The 14,946-nt window shown below is 53.3% G+C and overlaps 6 protein-coding genes across 6 annotated transcripts; 3 read left to right on the plus strand and 3 right to left on the minus strand.

Annotated features, from left to right (window-relative positions):
* Nucleotides 1-517: 517 nt before the first annotated feature.
* INS49_009094 (uncharacterized protein) lies at nucleotides 518-1,414 on the plus strand (the record flags this gene model as incomplete). Its single annotated transcript, XM_043169831.1, has 1 exon — nucleotides 518-1,414. The coding sequence occupies one exon, from the start codon at nucleotides 518-520 to the stop codon at nucleotides 1,412-1,414; it is 897 nt and encodes a 298-aa protein (XP_043027511.1).
* A 3,554-nt stretch (nucleotides 1,415-4,968) lies between these two features.
* On the plus strand, nucleotides 4,969-5,605 carry INS49_009095 (uncharacterized protein; the record flags this gene model as incomplete). Its single annotated transcript, XM_043169832.1, has 3 exons — nucleotides 4,969-5,069; nucleotides 5,136-5,269; nucleotides 5,331-5,605. 3 exons carry the CDS (start codon nucleotides 4,969-4,971, stop codon nucleotides 5,603-5,605), a joined length of 510 nt encoding a protein of 169 aa, XP_043027512.1.
* A 469-nt stretch (nucleotides 5,606-6,074) lies between these two features.
* On the minus strand, nucleotides 6,075-8,255 carry INS49_009096 (uncharacterized protein; the record flags this gene model as incomplete). Its single annotated transcript, XM_043169833.1, has 1 exon — nucleotides 6,075-8,255. One exon carries the CDS (start codon nucleotides 8,253-8,255, stop codon nucleotides 6,075-6,077), a length of 2,181 nt encoding a protein of 726 aa, XP_043027513.1.
* An 808-nt stretch (nucleotides 8,256-9,063) lies between these two features.
* Nucleotides 9,064-10,412, minus strand: INS49_009097 (uncharacterized protein; the record flags this gene model as incomplete). The annotated part of the gene is made up of 4 exons (XM_043169834.1): nucleotides 9,064-9,479; nucleotides 9,557-9,624; nucleotides 9,677-10,059; nucleotides 10,131-10,412. 4 exons carry the CDS (start codon nucleotides 10,410-10,412, stop codon nucleotides 9,064-9,066), a joined length of 1,149 nt encoding a protein of 382 aa, XP_043027514.1.
* A 1,718-nt stretch (nucleotides 10,413-12,130) lies between these two features.
* On the minus strand, nucleotides 12,131-12,895 carry INS49_009098 (uncharacterized protein; the record flags this gene model as incomplete). The annotated part of the gene is made up of 3 exons (XM_043169835.1): nucleotides 12,131-12,307; nucleotides 12,382-12,771; nucleotides 12,842-12,895. The coding sequence occupies 3 exons, from the start codon at nucleotides 12,893-12,895 to the stop codon at nucleotides 12,131-12,133; spliced, it is 621 nt and encodes a 206-aa protein (XP_043027515.1).
* Nucleotides 12,896-13,885: 990 nt separating this feature from the next.
* Nucleotides 13,886-14,642, plus strand: INS49_009099 (uncharacterized protein; the record flags this gene model as incomplete). Its single annotated transcript, XM_043169836.1, has 2 exons — nucleotides 13,886-13,975; nucleotides 14,031-14,642. The coding sequence occupies 2 exons, from the start codon at nucleotides 13,886-13,888 to the stop codon at nucleotides 14,640-14,642; spliced, it is 702 nt and encodes a 233-aa protein (XP_043027516.1).
* Nucleotides 14,643-14,946: the final 304 nt, after the last annotated feature.

A 14,946-nucleotide genomic window follows, 5' to 3' on the forward strand; every position in this document is an offset into this window, starting at 1 on the left:
TCTTGCTGATTCCGCCGGTCGGCGTCCGATTTACATGGCATCCTTTGGTGTTTATATCATTTCTAATGTTGTCTTGTCGTTTGCTCCCAATTATGCGGTGCTCCTGGTTTTCCGAGGCTTGCAAGCTGTTGGAAGTGCCTCCACAGTGAGCATTGGTACGTGGATTCTTCTAAATGTGAAATAGACTTAATTAAAACGTGAGCCACTGACTATGATCATACAGGCAACGGAGTGATTCAAGACATCACTCCATCATCCGAGAGAGGAAATTTCATTAGCTTTTACCAAGCCAGTAAGTCCAACCCAAATTCTATTTGCTTCACAATAAGGAGCGATTCGTGGCCATCTCAAGTCCCTTAACCATTTGCTTCGTTTAGTTCGTAACTTCAGCATCGCGGTCGGGCCGGTACTTGGCGGCGTGTTGTCAAACTACCTTGGATTCCACTCTATCTTCATGTTCCTCCTGATCCTCTCTACACTCACGCTTCTGTCCCTTGTGATCTTTCTCCCGGAGACAATGCGATCAATTGCGGGAAATGGGTCGAAGCGCCTTGGAGGCATTTACCGACCCCTGATCGAATCCTTCGGCGTCAAATCGAAGTATCACACTCGTGATGCATCCAAAGACGCACGAAAGATCAAAATAGACCTGGACACCTTCACCTCGCCTCTCAAGCTCCTGATCCAGAAGGACATCCTGACCAACCTCCTCTTCGGCGGCGTCGTCTACGCCATCTGGTCCATGGTGACCTCGAGCACGACAGGCCTGTTCAAGGACCGCTTCCACCTCAACGAGACCATGATCGGCCTCGCGTACCTGCCCAACGGCATCGGCACGATAGCCGGCTCGGCCGTCGTGGCCAGGCTCATGACGCGCGACTTCCGCGCCTGCGAGGAGGCGTACAAGGCCGACAACCGCCTCTCGGACGAGTACACCATCCCCACCAAGGCCGTCCCCGCCGGCTTCCCCATCGAGCACGCCCGCCTGCGCCACCTGTGGTGGATCGTGGCGCTCTTCATCGCGTCCATCACGGGGTACGGCTTCTCCCTCAGCGCGCCGGCGTCCGTGTCCGGCCGCGCTGGGTACATCGCCGTGCCCCTCGCCCTGCAGTTCATCATCGCCGCGACGAGCAACGCCGTGTTCGCCGCCAACCAGACGCTCGTCTCGGACCTCTGCCCCGGGAAGGGGGCCAGTGCCACGGCGATGAACAACCTTGTGCGGTGCACCCTCGGCGCCGTGGGCGTTGCCGTTATTGATCCCATGATTAAGAGGTTGGGGCCAGAGTATGCGTTTCTGACTTTGGCGATTGTCATGGCCTGCTGTGCGCCGCTTGCTGTGTTGACCTGGTTCTTCGGGCAGCGTTGGCGAGGGGAGAGGACCTCCAAGGCCCCAAGGTTAGCGCTCTGTGAGTGACCGGTCATGAGTTGATGAGACACGAGAATGATGGGAAAAAAACCAAACAAGGAGTTCCGATTGCACAAATTTTGTTTTCTGTGTGGTTTTCATACGTCTAGGCGAGGATTTGGATGGAAAATGGTTTCTTTTGCTTTTCTGTCGTGCAGAAGATTGCAAAACGTCATACACTGATTACACTTCAGATGAAAACGATAGACTGAAGGATACAGCATACATTTATGTAGATGCTAGATAGTCTCAGACACTCTTATCAGATTGAATTAGACGCTCAATTAAGGGTTCGGAGGGAAAGTGCAAAAGCTGACATTTAGAGACACTACAAATCGGAGGAAGCTACTTGTATTGAGACGACCAAAATTATACCATCTCCTCCCTCTCTCATCATTCTGTGTCTTCCTCTTCATTCTACTGATTACAGGTACCTATGTATTTATCACATTGCAGACATGGCGAAACAGGCACTATTCTCAACATACGATTACGTGGGATTCGCAGTACGTCGGACACAATGTGTGAAACGTTCTTATTCACCGCATCAAAAATACTGTATACGGTGCATTGGGGAAGTCATCCATCTTTGGCTGTATGTTTCAAGCATCACTTAACTTCTACCTTCAATACCTACTGGTACCGCGCAGCGCATTGCCAAAAACGTGATGCCACATTAAATCGAAGATATATTTGGGCCTGATCGTTCCAATCATGTTCCCGCTCCAGCGCATTGTAAACTTGCTTAATTCACATGTCATTGCAACCCAGGAACCCCTGTAACAATGGATAGAAGGCAACGCAAACACGGTTTCCATGTTGACTTGATGTCATTGGCTTGTTATTCGCGGCTTAGCAGGTCATTCCTCGACTTGTAGACTTCGCGACAGTTGATCGAGGTACAATGTTCTAGGAGCAGAGGTACAATGTTCTAGGAGCATGGGAAGTAGAACGTTGGATGGCACGAGCGTTTTTTCTTAAAAGACATTCGAGGAGTCGAGCGGTATTCGGCATCAAGTTCAGTCGCAAAAGCCCTCATCACAATGATGATTCACATACCAGCCCGGCCCAGGTGTTCCAAGGGGGGTTCCATCTGATGTTGGTCTCCGTGGAAGGTTGTCATGTTGTTGTTGGTGGTTCCCGATCAAAGTTTCCACACAGCCACTCCAGTTGACTCCGTAACACCGATGATATTAAGGCACCACATTCTTATGCAATGCTGTGACGGCAATGAGAAGGTTTCTGGCCAAAGCCGGTCCTGTTGCTCGGCACTCGAGAGGGCCTGATTCCCGTCGGCTTTTTTTGTCTTCACCTTCACTTTGTGCATCTGTGCATGAGCAAGTCGAACGTGCCCTTCTAATGTGTTCGTGGCACTCATCCTCCTACCTTCCACCCTGCTCCTGTTTCTGAATCTCCCTGGTTTTCTGTTTTATGAAACACCACAGGCCAAACCAGAAGAAAGTTCTCCAGACAATGCCAGGTACTGTGATATGTTCTGTTACTTTTCCGACTGAGACTGAACATAATCTGGGCCTTGTCTACCGGTCCACAACCAGTCATGCATACCAGAGTCATACAGACTATACCTTCCCATTCATCTCAATAGTATTTCTGCAAGGGGTTTCACTGCTCCATTATCTGCCTCGGCATCAAGATTACATATATCAACAAATGGCTCGGCGCAGAATGTTCAATTTCGCTGCATTGTTTTTCTGTATTGAACCTCGCCCCTGGTGCTACTATGTCGGGTACCTTTTGCTTATTCACGGACGCAGCATAGTGTCGCAATGAAGCCATGGCGCTGGATATTAAGTTGGACACTACTTGTGGACCTCGGTGCCTGCATAAGTCATACCACTTTTCATACGGAGATGGTGAAACGAGGCGCTATGCGTCGGGAACTTACACCCTGTGGCCATTGAACAGTATTCTAGGGACCACCGACGTGCAGCACAGAACTGGAAAACGGGCCTTTCTCGTAAGGAACAAAATACAGATGAATGGCCCTCCCCCCCAGATTCGACCCATAGTTGAGCCTCCACGTGATACCAGCGTGTAGTAAAACTGGGTATTCGGCTACGTGTCTCCCTTGACTGCTGATTGTGATCAACGCAATGTCCATGGTCAATCTCCAACAAAAAGCCTCGCTGCTGTGATTTACGCTTTATCAAGAATTTCTGCCTCACTATTCCAACATTTTTATCTTCCTCAGATTCAGCAAGTGTGACTATTTCCGAGTAACCCCGTCGACTCTTGCGAGAATGCGGGTTTGGTGTTCACGTTGGATTAGTCAACGCCCGTTGACTACCACAGTCACACCAACAAATGTAGTTCATGATTTTCCACGGAAGCGCGCCGCTCGGGATCAAAACATTTAACTCTAAAAATAGCGCCTCTCGGACCTCGGCCAGGACTACCACCTGGTGAGACGGATCCTACCGTGAGACTCGAACCTTAATCCAAGGCGGCCAATCGGCACGGGGTGATCTTCCAACCTTTCCAGAAGAGACCCCGACGACTCACGATTTTAACACGACACATAACTCAGAGGCCATTCTTTTCGACGAATGCACACGAGAGCTAGCTTTGAAAGCTGGCCATGTCATCTCCGAGTTTCACAGTGGAAGTCTTTGTGGTGAGAGATGTGCAGGCGGCAGTTTGTAAGCGAGGGCTGTTCTGCAGACACTAATATTCTCAGCCCGGAGAGGGGCCGGTACTCTCGAGAGGTTTGTGTTTCGAAACACACGGCCGCCGGCGCGCTGAACCGGAGCAATCGGGAGTTATTTTTAGTTAGGAGTATCTCATAGAGCATGATATATTGCATCCGACAACCTTTTTGTCGATCTCTCGACCTACCTAGCCAGGCCAAGTGGGTGTGAGCTGACCTGCCCAATGGGTGCGCGGGTGGAACATTGGACGAGTTGGGGCGTAATCAATGCCATTGGCTGCCGCATTTCACTTGAGTTGTCAAGTCCGGGGCTGTGAGTGAGCTTAGAGCGGCCTAGAACAATTGAGTCCAGAATATCGTGATCTTCAGTGGCAATAGAAGTATGCTTGTCTTGGCGAAGGCATATCGGGCGAGTGGTCACACTTTAAGCTCCGGTGGACAGGAATAATAAACAGCCTCATTTGCAGCAAGTGATGGGGGGTTCTTTTGAGCGTCGGACTCAAAGCTCAGGGTCCTCTTTACGCACTGCACATCTAGGTATCCCAATGCGACCTCGTACACCGGGAGAAGCGCCATGAGCGCCCCGGATCGAAAGCTACGGTCCTGTTGTATGACTTGAGAAGCTCTTCGCCAAGGAGCTCACTTGAGCTTGAATGTCTAGGAGGGTGTGGGACAATTACTTCGCCTTGGTCCAGTGGGTGATCTAAAATCCCGTCTTCGAAAGTCATCTTCGCCACATCCTCGAGCAGCCGTGTATAAATATGGCCAACGTCCACAGGTCTCTGCCATATCAGTGTGGCAGGTGTTCATCTCATCAACGCTCTCGAGTCTGTGCTGACTTGTGTCTACTCTCGTTCACAATCACATATCTTGCCACGCACTTGCAACCCTTGAAATGACTTCTTTCATCTGGACGCTCTTCATCACCCTCGCGGCTGCGAGCCCAGCCTTGTTGCCATCGAGGCAGTCGTCGGCAGATTACGGGACTGTGAACTTGTAAGAAGTCAATCACCTCCTGTCCATGAACCCAATGCCGTCGGACTAACCTTCCACGCTCTTTAGCTTCTGGGACGAGGATTGCACTCAGTCTGCTGGCACCAAGTTCCCCGAGAACAACGTGGTCCAGCCTGGCCCTGCTGGGGTGGCGAGCATGCAATGGGTCCAAGTGACTTGTACCAGCGCTCTATGCACAACGAGTAAGTTTTGCGGTCAATATTTCACACACCTGGCGGAGACCAGCTAACAACCACGCCATAGACCCGACCCTTTTCGCCTGCGCCGATGCCAACTGCGACCAAGCAGGGACCGTTCGGGTCGGACAGTGCGCAACATACAGCAGTGGCGTGTGGGCGTTCTGGCAGCGCGAGTCTGCCACTGGGGTCGGGACGGGAACTGGGACGGGTGGCACCGGCACACGCCCGCCTCCTGCGCCCGTTCCGGCCCCTGTGAACCCGTTCCCTTTCCCGCTCCCACCCACGGATGATACGGACGGTCAAGATGATGGTGCTGATGGTACTGAGGATGGCGACTGAGCATTGCATGATTGGCACAATGACCTGGAGGAACCAGGCCTTGATGTTGTTCTGCAGTTCATAATTACAAGTTGGGAGGCATATTTGGTGAGGTGTGGGCATTTTATAATTCTTTCGGTGTGGGAGACATTCGTCCTGGTCTGAGAACAAATGTCGTTTCTTTGACGGGTGAAGCTTTGAAAGCAGAGGGTAATGATAGTAAATAATTAGTGTCGTTGGTCATTTGGATCGTCCACTCAAAATAAACATGACTCAATTCCTGCTACACGGCGCGTTGACGAATACTTCGAAACAAGTGATTTTATTACACGGCGGAGCATGCGATCAGGCGAGGACAACAGATTCTCTGGCCTTCCATGAGCAACTTCCACAGACACCTCCACAGCGTCACACTCGACTAGCACGCTTGTGCATTTTGCATGCCAGCTATGAAATGATATAGATCTCCCATCAACACGGTAGGCCCGAATCAAGACACCTCGGGGATAAGCACAACAACCACGAACCGAGTAGCCCTATTCCCATCCTTCAACGGGGTCCAGTAGCTGACGAAATCCTCCGCGCCCCCGCTGCCATGGTTGGTAGGCACCAGCCTCTCCAGGCTCATGCTCTTGCGCAGAGACCGGCCGTGGCTGGCAGTGCTCGAGCTCGGCGTCGGCTCCCCGCCGAGCCCGAGGGCCGCGAGCCCGACGCCGCTGGACTTGCGGGACAGCGAGAGGCCGCGCGGCCTCCTCAGGCTGTTGTTGTTCCCGTTGAGCGTCAGGTCGAGCTTGGCCGTGCGCCCCTCGGCGATGCTCGCCCGCACGGTGGCCTTGAAGGACTTGTTGACCGACGGCGAGTTCCCGGCCTCGGAGAGGACCTTGAAGACGTTGTTCCCGATGACGTCTGCGAGGCACTTCTGGCTGGCGCCGCCGCTGTTGTTGAGGCTGTCCATGATCGCCGTGGAGCAGAATGCGACCGGGAGCTGGGCGCGCAGGCTTTTCTTCTCGTGGGTGCTCCCCGTCGAGCCCGGCGGGATGTTTTCGAGCACGATGAATCGGGAGTATGGCGAGAGGACCGCGTGATGGGTCGGCAGCGGCGGGCTTGGCATGGTCATCGACCCTCGATGGTCCAGGGGCGTGGTCGGCTCTGACGTCGAAAGGTCATGGTTGCTCTCGTTGTCGATTGGGGAGACGGGCGTGTCACCCCGAGAATGGCGCCGAAAGCTCTTGAAGAACTTGTTGCGGGAGGTCTGCGGCGGGTACTTGGCATCTCTCTCCCTGGCCGGCCGTCTTTCCTTGCTGCTGAACGCATTTCGCCATGACCCGCGGGTCTCGTGTTCATCAAGGTTCGGAAGCTTGCGGTCCCTCAGTGGAGGCACGTAGCCGAGTAAGCTGGCGACGCCCTCCTGCGACTCCAGGACTTCTGTTACGTCCACCTGGCCACCGAGGTGGTAACGAACTTGGCCGTCGACTCCCATCAGGTGCGCTGTGAATAGAAGATTCCAGAAGACCCTGCCGTCCTTGCGATAGTTCAGGAGCAGCTCGGACCACTCGTGGTTCTTCGAGACAGCGTCCCGGATGCGGTCGACGCCGCTTGCTCTCGTCCCTGGGCCCTGGAGAAAGCGGCAGTTCCTGTCAACCAGCTCGTCATGTTTGTATCCAGTGAGACCCGCCAGGCCATCTGAAACGAAGACGATTGGGGAATCGGCTTGATACGAGTCGGTAATGCAAAAAGAGTCACCGAATCCGGAACAAATCTGGCTGGGCGAGTAACCAGGTCCGATGGTTTGCAAGCCGAGAGACAGCTGATTCTTGAGAAAATCCGGATAGATATCTTGTGCGAGGCTCCTCTCAATATGAGACTTCGCGTCATCAAACAGGCTTTCTAGCCCTGGTAGGAGTGAGGTGGAGACATTTTTGATGTCGGTGTTGAGGCTCTTGGAAACGGCCATGGGGAGCCTGATGGGTTGGGAGGCTGCAACGCCGGTGAACTTCATGGAGATGTTAGCCATGATCGAGGAGACCATGCTCATCGTGTTGCTATATTCCTCCACCTTCGTCAGGAAGTCGATGTCCTTGTAGCGGCCTCGCGATTGTGCGAATTGCCTCATCCGAGCCACTGCAGCCTGGTCTTTCAAGACGGAGTTGACAGTCTTCATCGCGAATACGTCGAGAATCGGGAGCTTGGGAGTGAAGGCATCTTCGTATTGCTCCAGGTTGGTCCTGGCGTCCGGCTCACCGAATGTGTTCCCCGTCCAGATACCGGGGGAGAAGAAAGGCGACCGAGGTGTTCCGAGGTTATCGTACTCCGTGTATTGTCTTAGGGCCGACTCATTGACATGTGACTTGAGGCCGGATTTGTTCTTCAGTCGTCTGGTGAGGGGATCCGGGATTTTCTTCCTGCGCGAGGCCAGTGGTGAGAGTGGCGACGGAGGTGGCGATAAGGGCCTGGCAGGCTGCTCAGCCGAATCGTTCTCCATCTTGAAGTCCGGGAAGGGCAGGGTGGTGGTCGAAGACGAGTCCCGTCTGAACAGACTGCCATATAAATGACGCCCCGCCTCCCCAAGGCAAGGAGTCGTGACGCTGTCGTCAGAGCTGTCCGACTTTGTTGCCGTGATCCCCAATGGATCTGGTGAACTCTGGCCGGGGGAGGGTGTTGTCGTCGCCATTGCGGTCTTGTGCTGGTTGATGTCTTGGAGGCAGCTTCACGGCTGCAGGAAACCCCTCCGGATTGGCGCGAGGGCATGCACAATCGCGAAGCGCGGGGCCTAGATTATGAACTTGGGCCGGCGGCCGCTGAGCATTCAGAGCATCTCGTGGAACTAGACTGTAGCAGACCCAGCTAAGACGACTCAGGCATTCAATTCGGCCAGCTGCGATGCTTGGCTGCGGTCGAGTCCTCGAAAATGGCTGCATCTTTGACAAAGGCATGCGTTCGTCCTCGGCAAGATCCATAACCGACGCCCACTCCTGGTATAGCAACATTGGAAAGGCCTGGTCTTTGACCGCCGGCGTCTATTGTGCACGTGGGAAGTTCCATAGTTGGCCGCTATGTTCTTTTCCAAGGGCCCGTGTTGAGGCCACTTGTAAAGGGGTAACAAAGAACGTCTTCTCCAACTTGCTTTAGTGTCAGTCTGTGCAGACCAGCTGTGGTGTTGGCGGTGTGTAGTAGTGAAGGACGGTTCCTGGCGCCGGCCCTAGACCAGACTGTCCGAAACCCGAGCAACGAATCACAGAGAGGGCTAGTGCTGCCTGTGTTAACCTAATGGGAGCACTGACAAAACCAATGCAGAACATCGATGAGGAGTGTTTCCGATGCAGCCAAGTCGGCTTGGTAATACGTGGGACTATCGTGTCCATGCGATAACCTTCGATTGAATCCAGGGGAAACATGAGTCGGATGCGAGGCTACCTAGGTGCTGGCCTTTTCATGTGTTAGGGGGGAATATGCTGTCCTAGTTGGTAAACATTGAACGGTCAAAACGTTTCTCTGAGGGGCCGTTTGTCGGTAGCATCACTCCCGTGGCGCCTCTTGTGGCCGAGATCCGTCATCTCCACGCCGTCACGAGCACTTCGAGGCACCGAGACTGAAGTCTTGCCAGTCGATGAGCCGCTAAGCTCTTCATATGCACCCATGCGGTTGGTGTCCACCGCGGCACCGATGTCCGCTGCCCTGGACTGGCGAGAAGCAGGTGCCTTCGTCTGCTGCGCAGGAGCGAATACGCCAATTGTTATGAGAGAGCGTGTCGGTGGCAATGGAGTTGATGGTTCTTCATCGGGTGTCCGCTGAGGTAACCATTGGAGAACCAGACGCCGCAGCATGGACAAACTGCCTGCAACTATTCCTATTCCACATTCGAACATGGACCAAATAATGACATTGGCGATGTTGTCTGTATTGTGGGCCTCAATTAGAATGCGTTACATGACAAATGTGTCGATGCAGACTCTTGTTCTCAAGTGCACTTACATAGTTGATCTTTATTGATTGTCCAATACTGGAGATAGGGTATGCGAATGATTGTTGACAAAGATGCGCTAACGGAGACCGTCAGTTGCGCGAAGAAATACCGGACAAGGATGAACGTACCTGGCGCCAAGGGCCAGCATGAACCAGGTCAGTATTTTGGTCCTCCTGTCCATTTGCATATTCCATAGAACCAAGATCGGCAACCCAGCGCAGGCAAAGTCTGTGAGAATAGACGTTGCCGTCACCACGAACCCGATGACCAACACTGCACCGTATGCACAATCCTCAGATGTAGCTGTCAGGTCCCAATTCTTTTCAATAGGGTGGCACACCGTCAGCCCCCCGATTACGCCTATCAGCCCAGTCATGACAACGAAGGCGATGATGATCCATAGCGCAATCTTGTGGGCCCTCTTTTCCGCAACACGCAGCATCGTCAAGGATATTGCGCATTTGATGAACATTGCAGATGTGAAGTAAAGGCACTCCCAGATGAGTAAGTACTAAAAACTGTTATTCAGGCCGGGCAAAAAGAGAATCGTAATTGGCAAGCTTCATTCAGTGATTTGCGTACCTTGTGGCCTTCAGAATACTGCACGATATTGATTGACGAATCGTGGCTTCCTATCCCAATGAAGCAGCTGTACGTGGTAATACAGCAAGTGGCCTGAAATGCAATCATGCCAACAAGCATGAAAGCATCATCCGCTCCGAAGAGCTTCTCTCGCAGGCGAAGCCAGCATCGCAGCGAGACGGCGGCGAGGCTCAGGATGGACAGGACTATCGACAGAGCCAGGGTCCCAAGCGCGAGATCGTCGGTGGGCGTGAGATAAAGAGACTCCGATTCAAGAAGCATCTTCGGTAATCTGGTGCCGTTGGCATGTCATCTTGAGCGGGCAACTCCCATGCAAGAAAAGTGACAGCTCGGGTAAAATTACCATGGAGCAAGCTTCCGCAGCGGCTGAGGGAAGATGACTTCTTATGGCCTTTCCAGACCAATCTTGCAAGAACCCCCTCGTTTCTTGTTGTGGACCCGCCTTGTAATCACCGGTTAAGCTTGTCTCAACAAGGGCCCATTGGGGATGCAGGGGCTGATGTTTCATTGATGATCTCGAGTCCCATCACGCCTTTGGGTAAACAGAGATCGATGATGTTGCTTGCTCGAGCTCGCTACCACATAGTTTCTAGTTCAATGCATTTTGACATTTCATTACACTTGTTATTCTAGACCAAGATTGTGTCATTTCCCAATAACGAGATACTATTGTAGCTTTTGATTGTGCCTGAACGGCGGATGCTCTGCCTTGTTCGGTAGCTGAGTCGTGTAATATGGATACGAAGCCTGTCCGAGTCGGAGCTCCGCTTTGAGTGCAGCCGTACGGCAGGGTGACAGAAGGCAGATGGCGCCTCCTGAGGAAACTCATTCAGTACGGAGTACCGACTGAGAGGGGTCCGCGTCGTACCCCGGACCATGTCACAACATCCGCGTCCCGGTCGGCAAGCCTCCAACACGGCGAATGCCGCGGCCCCGGTTCCTCCGGGTTGTTTGATGATGGGGCATATTGGGCCTCGTGCCCAGGAATGGAAAGTTGAACGGTTTTGCCCAAGCGGCTTGTTCCGTTTTTTTTGTTCAAAGCGCAGTGGCTTGGCCGCCGTCCGATCGGGTTGATCAACGGTGTCTCGGAGGGAATCCACAGCTGACTGTGAACGCCGAACAAGGTATTTCCAGCGCGAATGACGGCTAACACATGGTCATATCGAGGATTTCACCCGAAGCCGCATTGTGATCAGATGTTCATTGGGATCATGGATCTTGGCATACTGGTGAACTATGAAAAGATATCGTCAGAACGTACACACTGTGTCAGTAGGAAACCTCCTAGCACATTCGATGATAGTGTTTGCTGTCTCCAAGTCCGCCAATGGCTGACAACTGAAACATCTATCCCAGGGGTATAGAACTATCCGGCCAAAGACTGACCGTTGGGGTTGTGCACCACAAATGGGCCATCAATGTCCGCAAATCTCTCCAGCGTGGGCATGTATTGATTCGTAGACTCGCCTTAGACATGGAACGCTGTGTACGATCATGAACAAAAGACCCGCCCAGCCTTGCTCATTGTGATTTATCTACTGCATGCCCACCAGAAGATCGAGATCCCAGGCTCCACCACTAGCGCTGGGCACACGTCCGGGAATGTGTAGCAATTAGAGAAGTTCCGACAAGCGGATTACGTTAAGTCGAAACATTTTCACCATACACTGCAGTCAAGTCTGGATCTTCTCTGGCATGCGAGAGTCTGTGGGTATCCTGGTTACGGATCTGTAGCGGCAGATGTTGCAAGGACTAGTATGAACCCATATTTGAACGAAGTCAAGTGCCAAATAAGCCATCAATTTGCTAAACGAGCTTGGTTGGTTTATACTTTGATCACAGCTATGTCTTTTTGTCCCGTTGAAACCCTGTGAATGAATCGGGATCACAAATGAGATAAGCATGAACAACAATTGCCTCACACCCAGTCAAGTTAATCCATGCTGTACGTTACGCACGATGTTGGTGACTGTGGTACCTCAGCAGTCCTCCCCTTTCACCAAGACATTCCATTTCTCTTCCGCGAAGGCTTGTCCGGAGATTGGAAAGTTTGGAAACATTCGGCAACGGGTTGTGCCGCAGCACTGATCGATGATTGCGTCCACTGCGTCGCCAACTTGCTCCATTCCTCGAGGAAGCATGATCGTGGTATTGCGCTACAGATGATCAGTCATGTTAGTTGTTTCGCGTCAATTATTCTTGATTCATCAAAGTTCAATCGAAGGCCTACATCATTGCACCACCATATTGCGGAGCCTTGGGCGCAGCTGACTTGGACACAGTTGCCTGGCCCTGGGCCGATAACGGCGGGTCCAGAAATGGTCGTGATGGCAGGGATCTGGGCAGAGATGTGGTGACTGTTGGCCGTGGGGAAGACGCCGCAGAATTGGACGGACATTGTGTCTCTGGCGACGCTGCGCTCCTGGCCAGGCGCCATGGGATGCACGACTTCGTTGCATGGCTCGGGTCTCATAGTATTGGTATCTTCAAGACTACGCTCGACGTCCTGAACAGTTCCGTTGATGAATATCGGCTCGGCGAATGGAGGCTTGAAGCTCCACTGCATCTCTTCAACACCGTAACCTGGGAGAGGAGGCGCGGCACGAGAGGAGTGTTGGGCCTGTAAAAGGGAAGTTAGGCACACCGATCAGAACAGTTGGGCTTGCTCAGGAGAAGAGAAATTTTCTCACAGCTTCTTGGATAAGACTGGTAATTGCCACGTGCAAGATGATGGAGGTCTTCATGATGTCCTGTTGGGGGGTTTGGAGCGAGAGTAAAGGGCGGGTTTACGAGTGGTGTCTCGAGCCAAAAAGGAATTGATGGGAGGATCAAAAAGTTCACAACAAACCGTGACGACATTTTGAATAGGGAACATGGCCCTCCCCTTCGTCCAGATAAGTCCAAGGCATGACATACCAGGACGAGGAAGGCGCATTCACGACATCGAGCAGCTGCTACTACCCAAGCGAACGAAGTTGCTATTTTGAACTTGGAAGTATTGAAGTAAGTGCTTCTAGACACCATTCCAATAATACAGGCAAGTCATCCTCGACTTCCTTCTGACGATGCGTGTGGAATTGGGCAGAGTTGAAACATACGGGGGTAGAGACATCCGCATGAGAGCTTATTTGGCTACATGTCTTCTTCCTCATTTACATAATTACTGCCCCAGATCATGCCTTTCCGGGCTTTTCAACAGGCGTGATGTCGCGGGTTCATTCTTGTATCTTTAGCTGCAAGCTAACATTGGATGTATCCCCACCTCCGCAAATCTCCCGGAACTGGTGTCAAAGGCAACAAGCAAGGACCCTGTAACCCTGACCTTGAACCAGCTAGGCGGGTGGCCGGTAGTTCAGAGAGATATTGGGTGGGATCAGCCTGTTCGTCTACACGTGAATGAGCCAGGCGAACTGGTTGTTAACCCTTCCATAGAAAGACGGTTAATTCCAATCGAGCTTTCCAAACACAGCAAAACAATTCCAGGGAGCGAATTCCTTAGTTTCCACTTCGTCCCTTCGCGAGGTAGCATTACGTCAGCTGCTCAGCCACTCTTGACATCGCGCCAAGGGCAAATATTCCAAGCTCCACGATGGCGGCTTGACGCTGTTCTCCCGCTCAACATAGCCCAAACTCTTGCGATTGCCCAGCTTACTACCCGTATCCAGCAATTTTTCGTCATCAGGAAGCAATTTTCACCTTAGCTTCCTCCCTTTCACTGCTTAACCTCCAAAGCCATGGGTACCCCCTCAAAACGCGGCCTCTGCTGGCCCACCGACAACCACGGCAAGGACGAGGTCCTCGCCTTCACCAAGCCGGGCTCCAAAGTCTCGTGGCTCTACAACTGGTCCCCGCGCCCCAACCCCCAACAGCTCCCTCCAGTTCGTCCCGATGCAGTGGAACCACGTCAACATCGACGAGCTGGCCGGCCACGCCGCCGGCGCCGGCGCCGGCGCGCCCGCCACCGTCCTCGGCTTCAACGAGCCCGAGCTCCCGGACCAGTCCAACATGCCCGCCGAGCTCGCCGCGCGCGAGTGGCTGCGGTGCGTCGAGCCGCTGCGCCGGGCGGGCGTGCGCGCGGGCAGCCCGGGCATCTCGTCGGCGCCGCACGCCGTCGGCTGGCTGCGCGAGTTCCTCGCCAGGGTCCGCGGGGGCGGCTCGGACGTCGACTTCTACTGCCTCCACTGGTACGGTGCCGAGCTGGGCCAGTTCTACGACTACATCTGGAGCACGCACCACCAGCTCGGCCCGGACAGGCCGGCCTGGATCACCGAGTACGCGTGCACCAACTGGAGCGTCGAGGACCCCCTGCCGCGGGAGCACGTCGAGAACTTTGCGAGGGAGAGCGCAAAGTACCTGGACACGCTGGACTGGGTGGAGCGGTACGCCTGGTTTGGGCCCATGAGGGACTGTGGGGCTGTTGGCCGGTGGGCTGCCATGCTGGATGGCGAGGGCAGGTTGACGCCCCTGGGCAGAGCATACAGGGACGAGTAAAGCAATGTCGTTTTCCACCCCATATCTCTTCGCCCTGCACTATACCTAGCGTTATCCACGCGTTCCACGTAGGCACTTGGGAATGTTGATATCCACAATCAGCTAGATGTTCCTGTAGTTTGAGCGGAGTCCCATTCCGATGGCACAGTCTAGTATGGAAAGCTGGATAACAAAGCCCTGCACACAGTTGAAAGAAATCAAATAATGCCCGAACCAGCTGCACTTCGCCAAAAGCTATGCGAAAGCAATGCCGTCGACGTCGAGAGCTTAATTCCTCCCAGTACCATAGCTCACGTCTCACTTC

Source organism: Diaporthe citri, assembly GCF_014595645.1.
Source record: "Diaporthe citri strain NFHF-8-4 chromosome Unknown scaffold_3, whole genome shotgun sequence".
In the NCBI taxonomy this organism is placed as follows: Eukaryota; Fungi; Ascomycota; class Sordariomycetes; order Diaporthales; family Diaporthaceae; genus Diaporthe; species Diaporthe citri.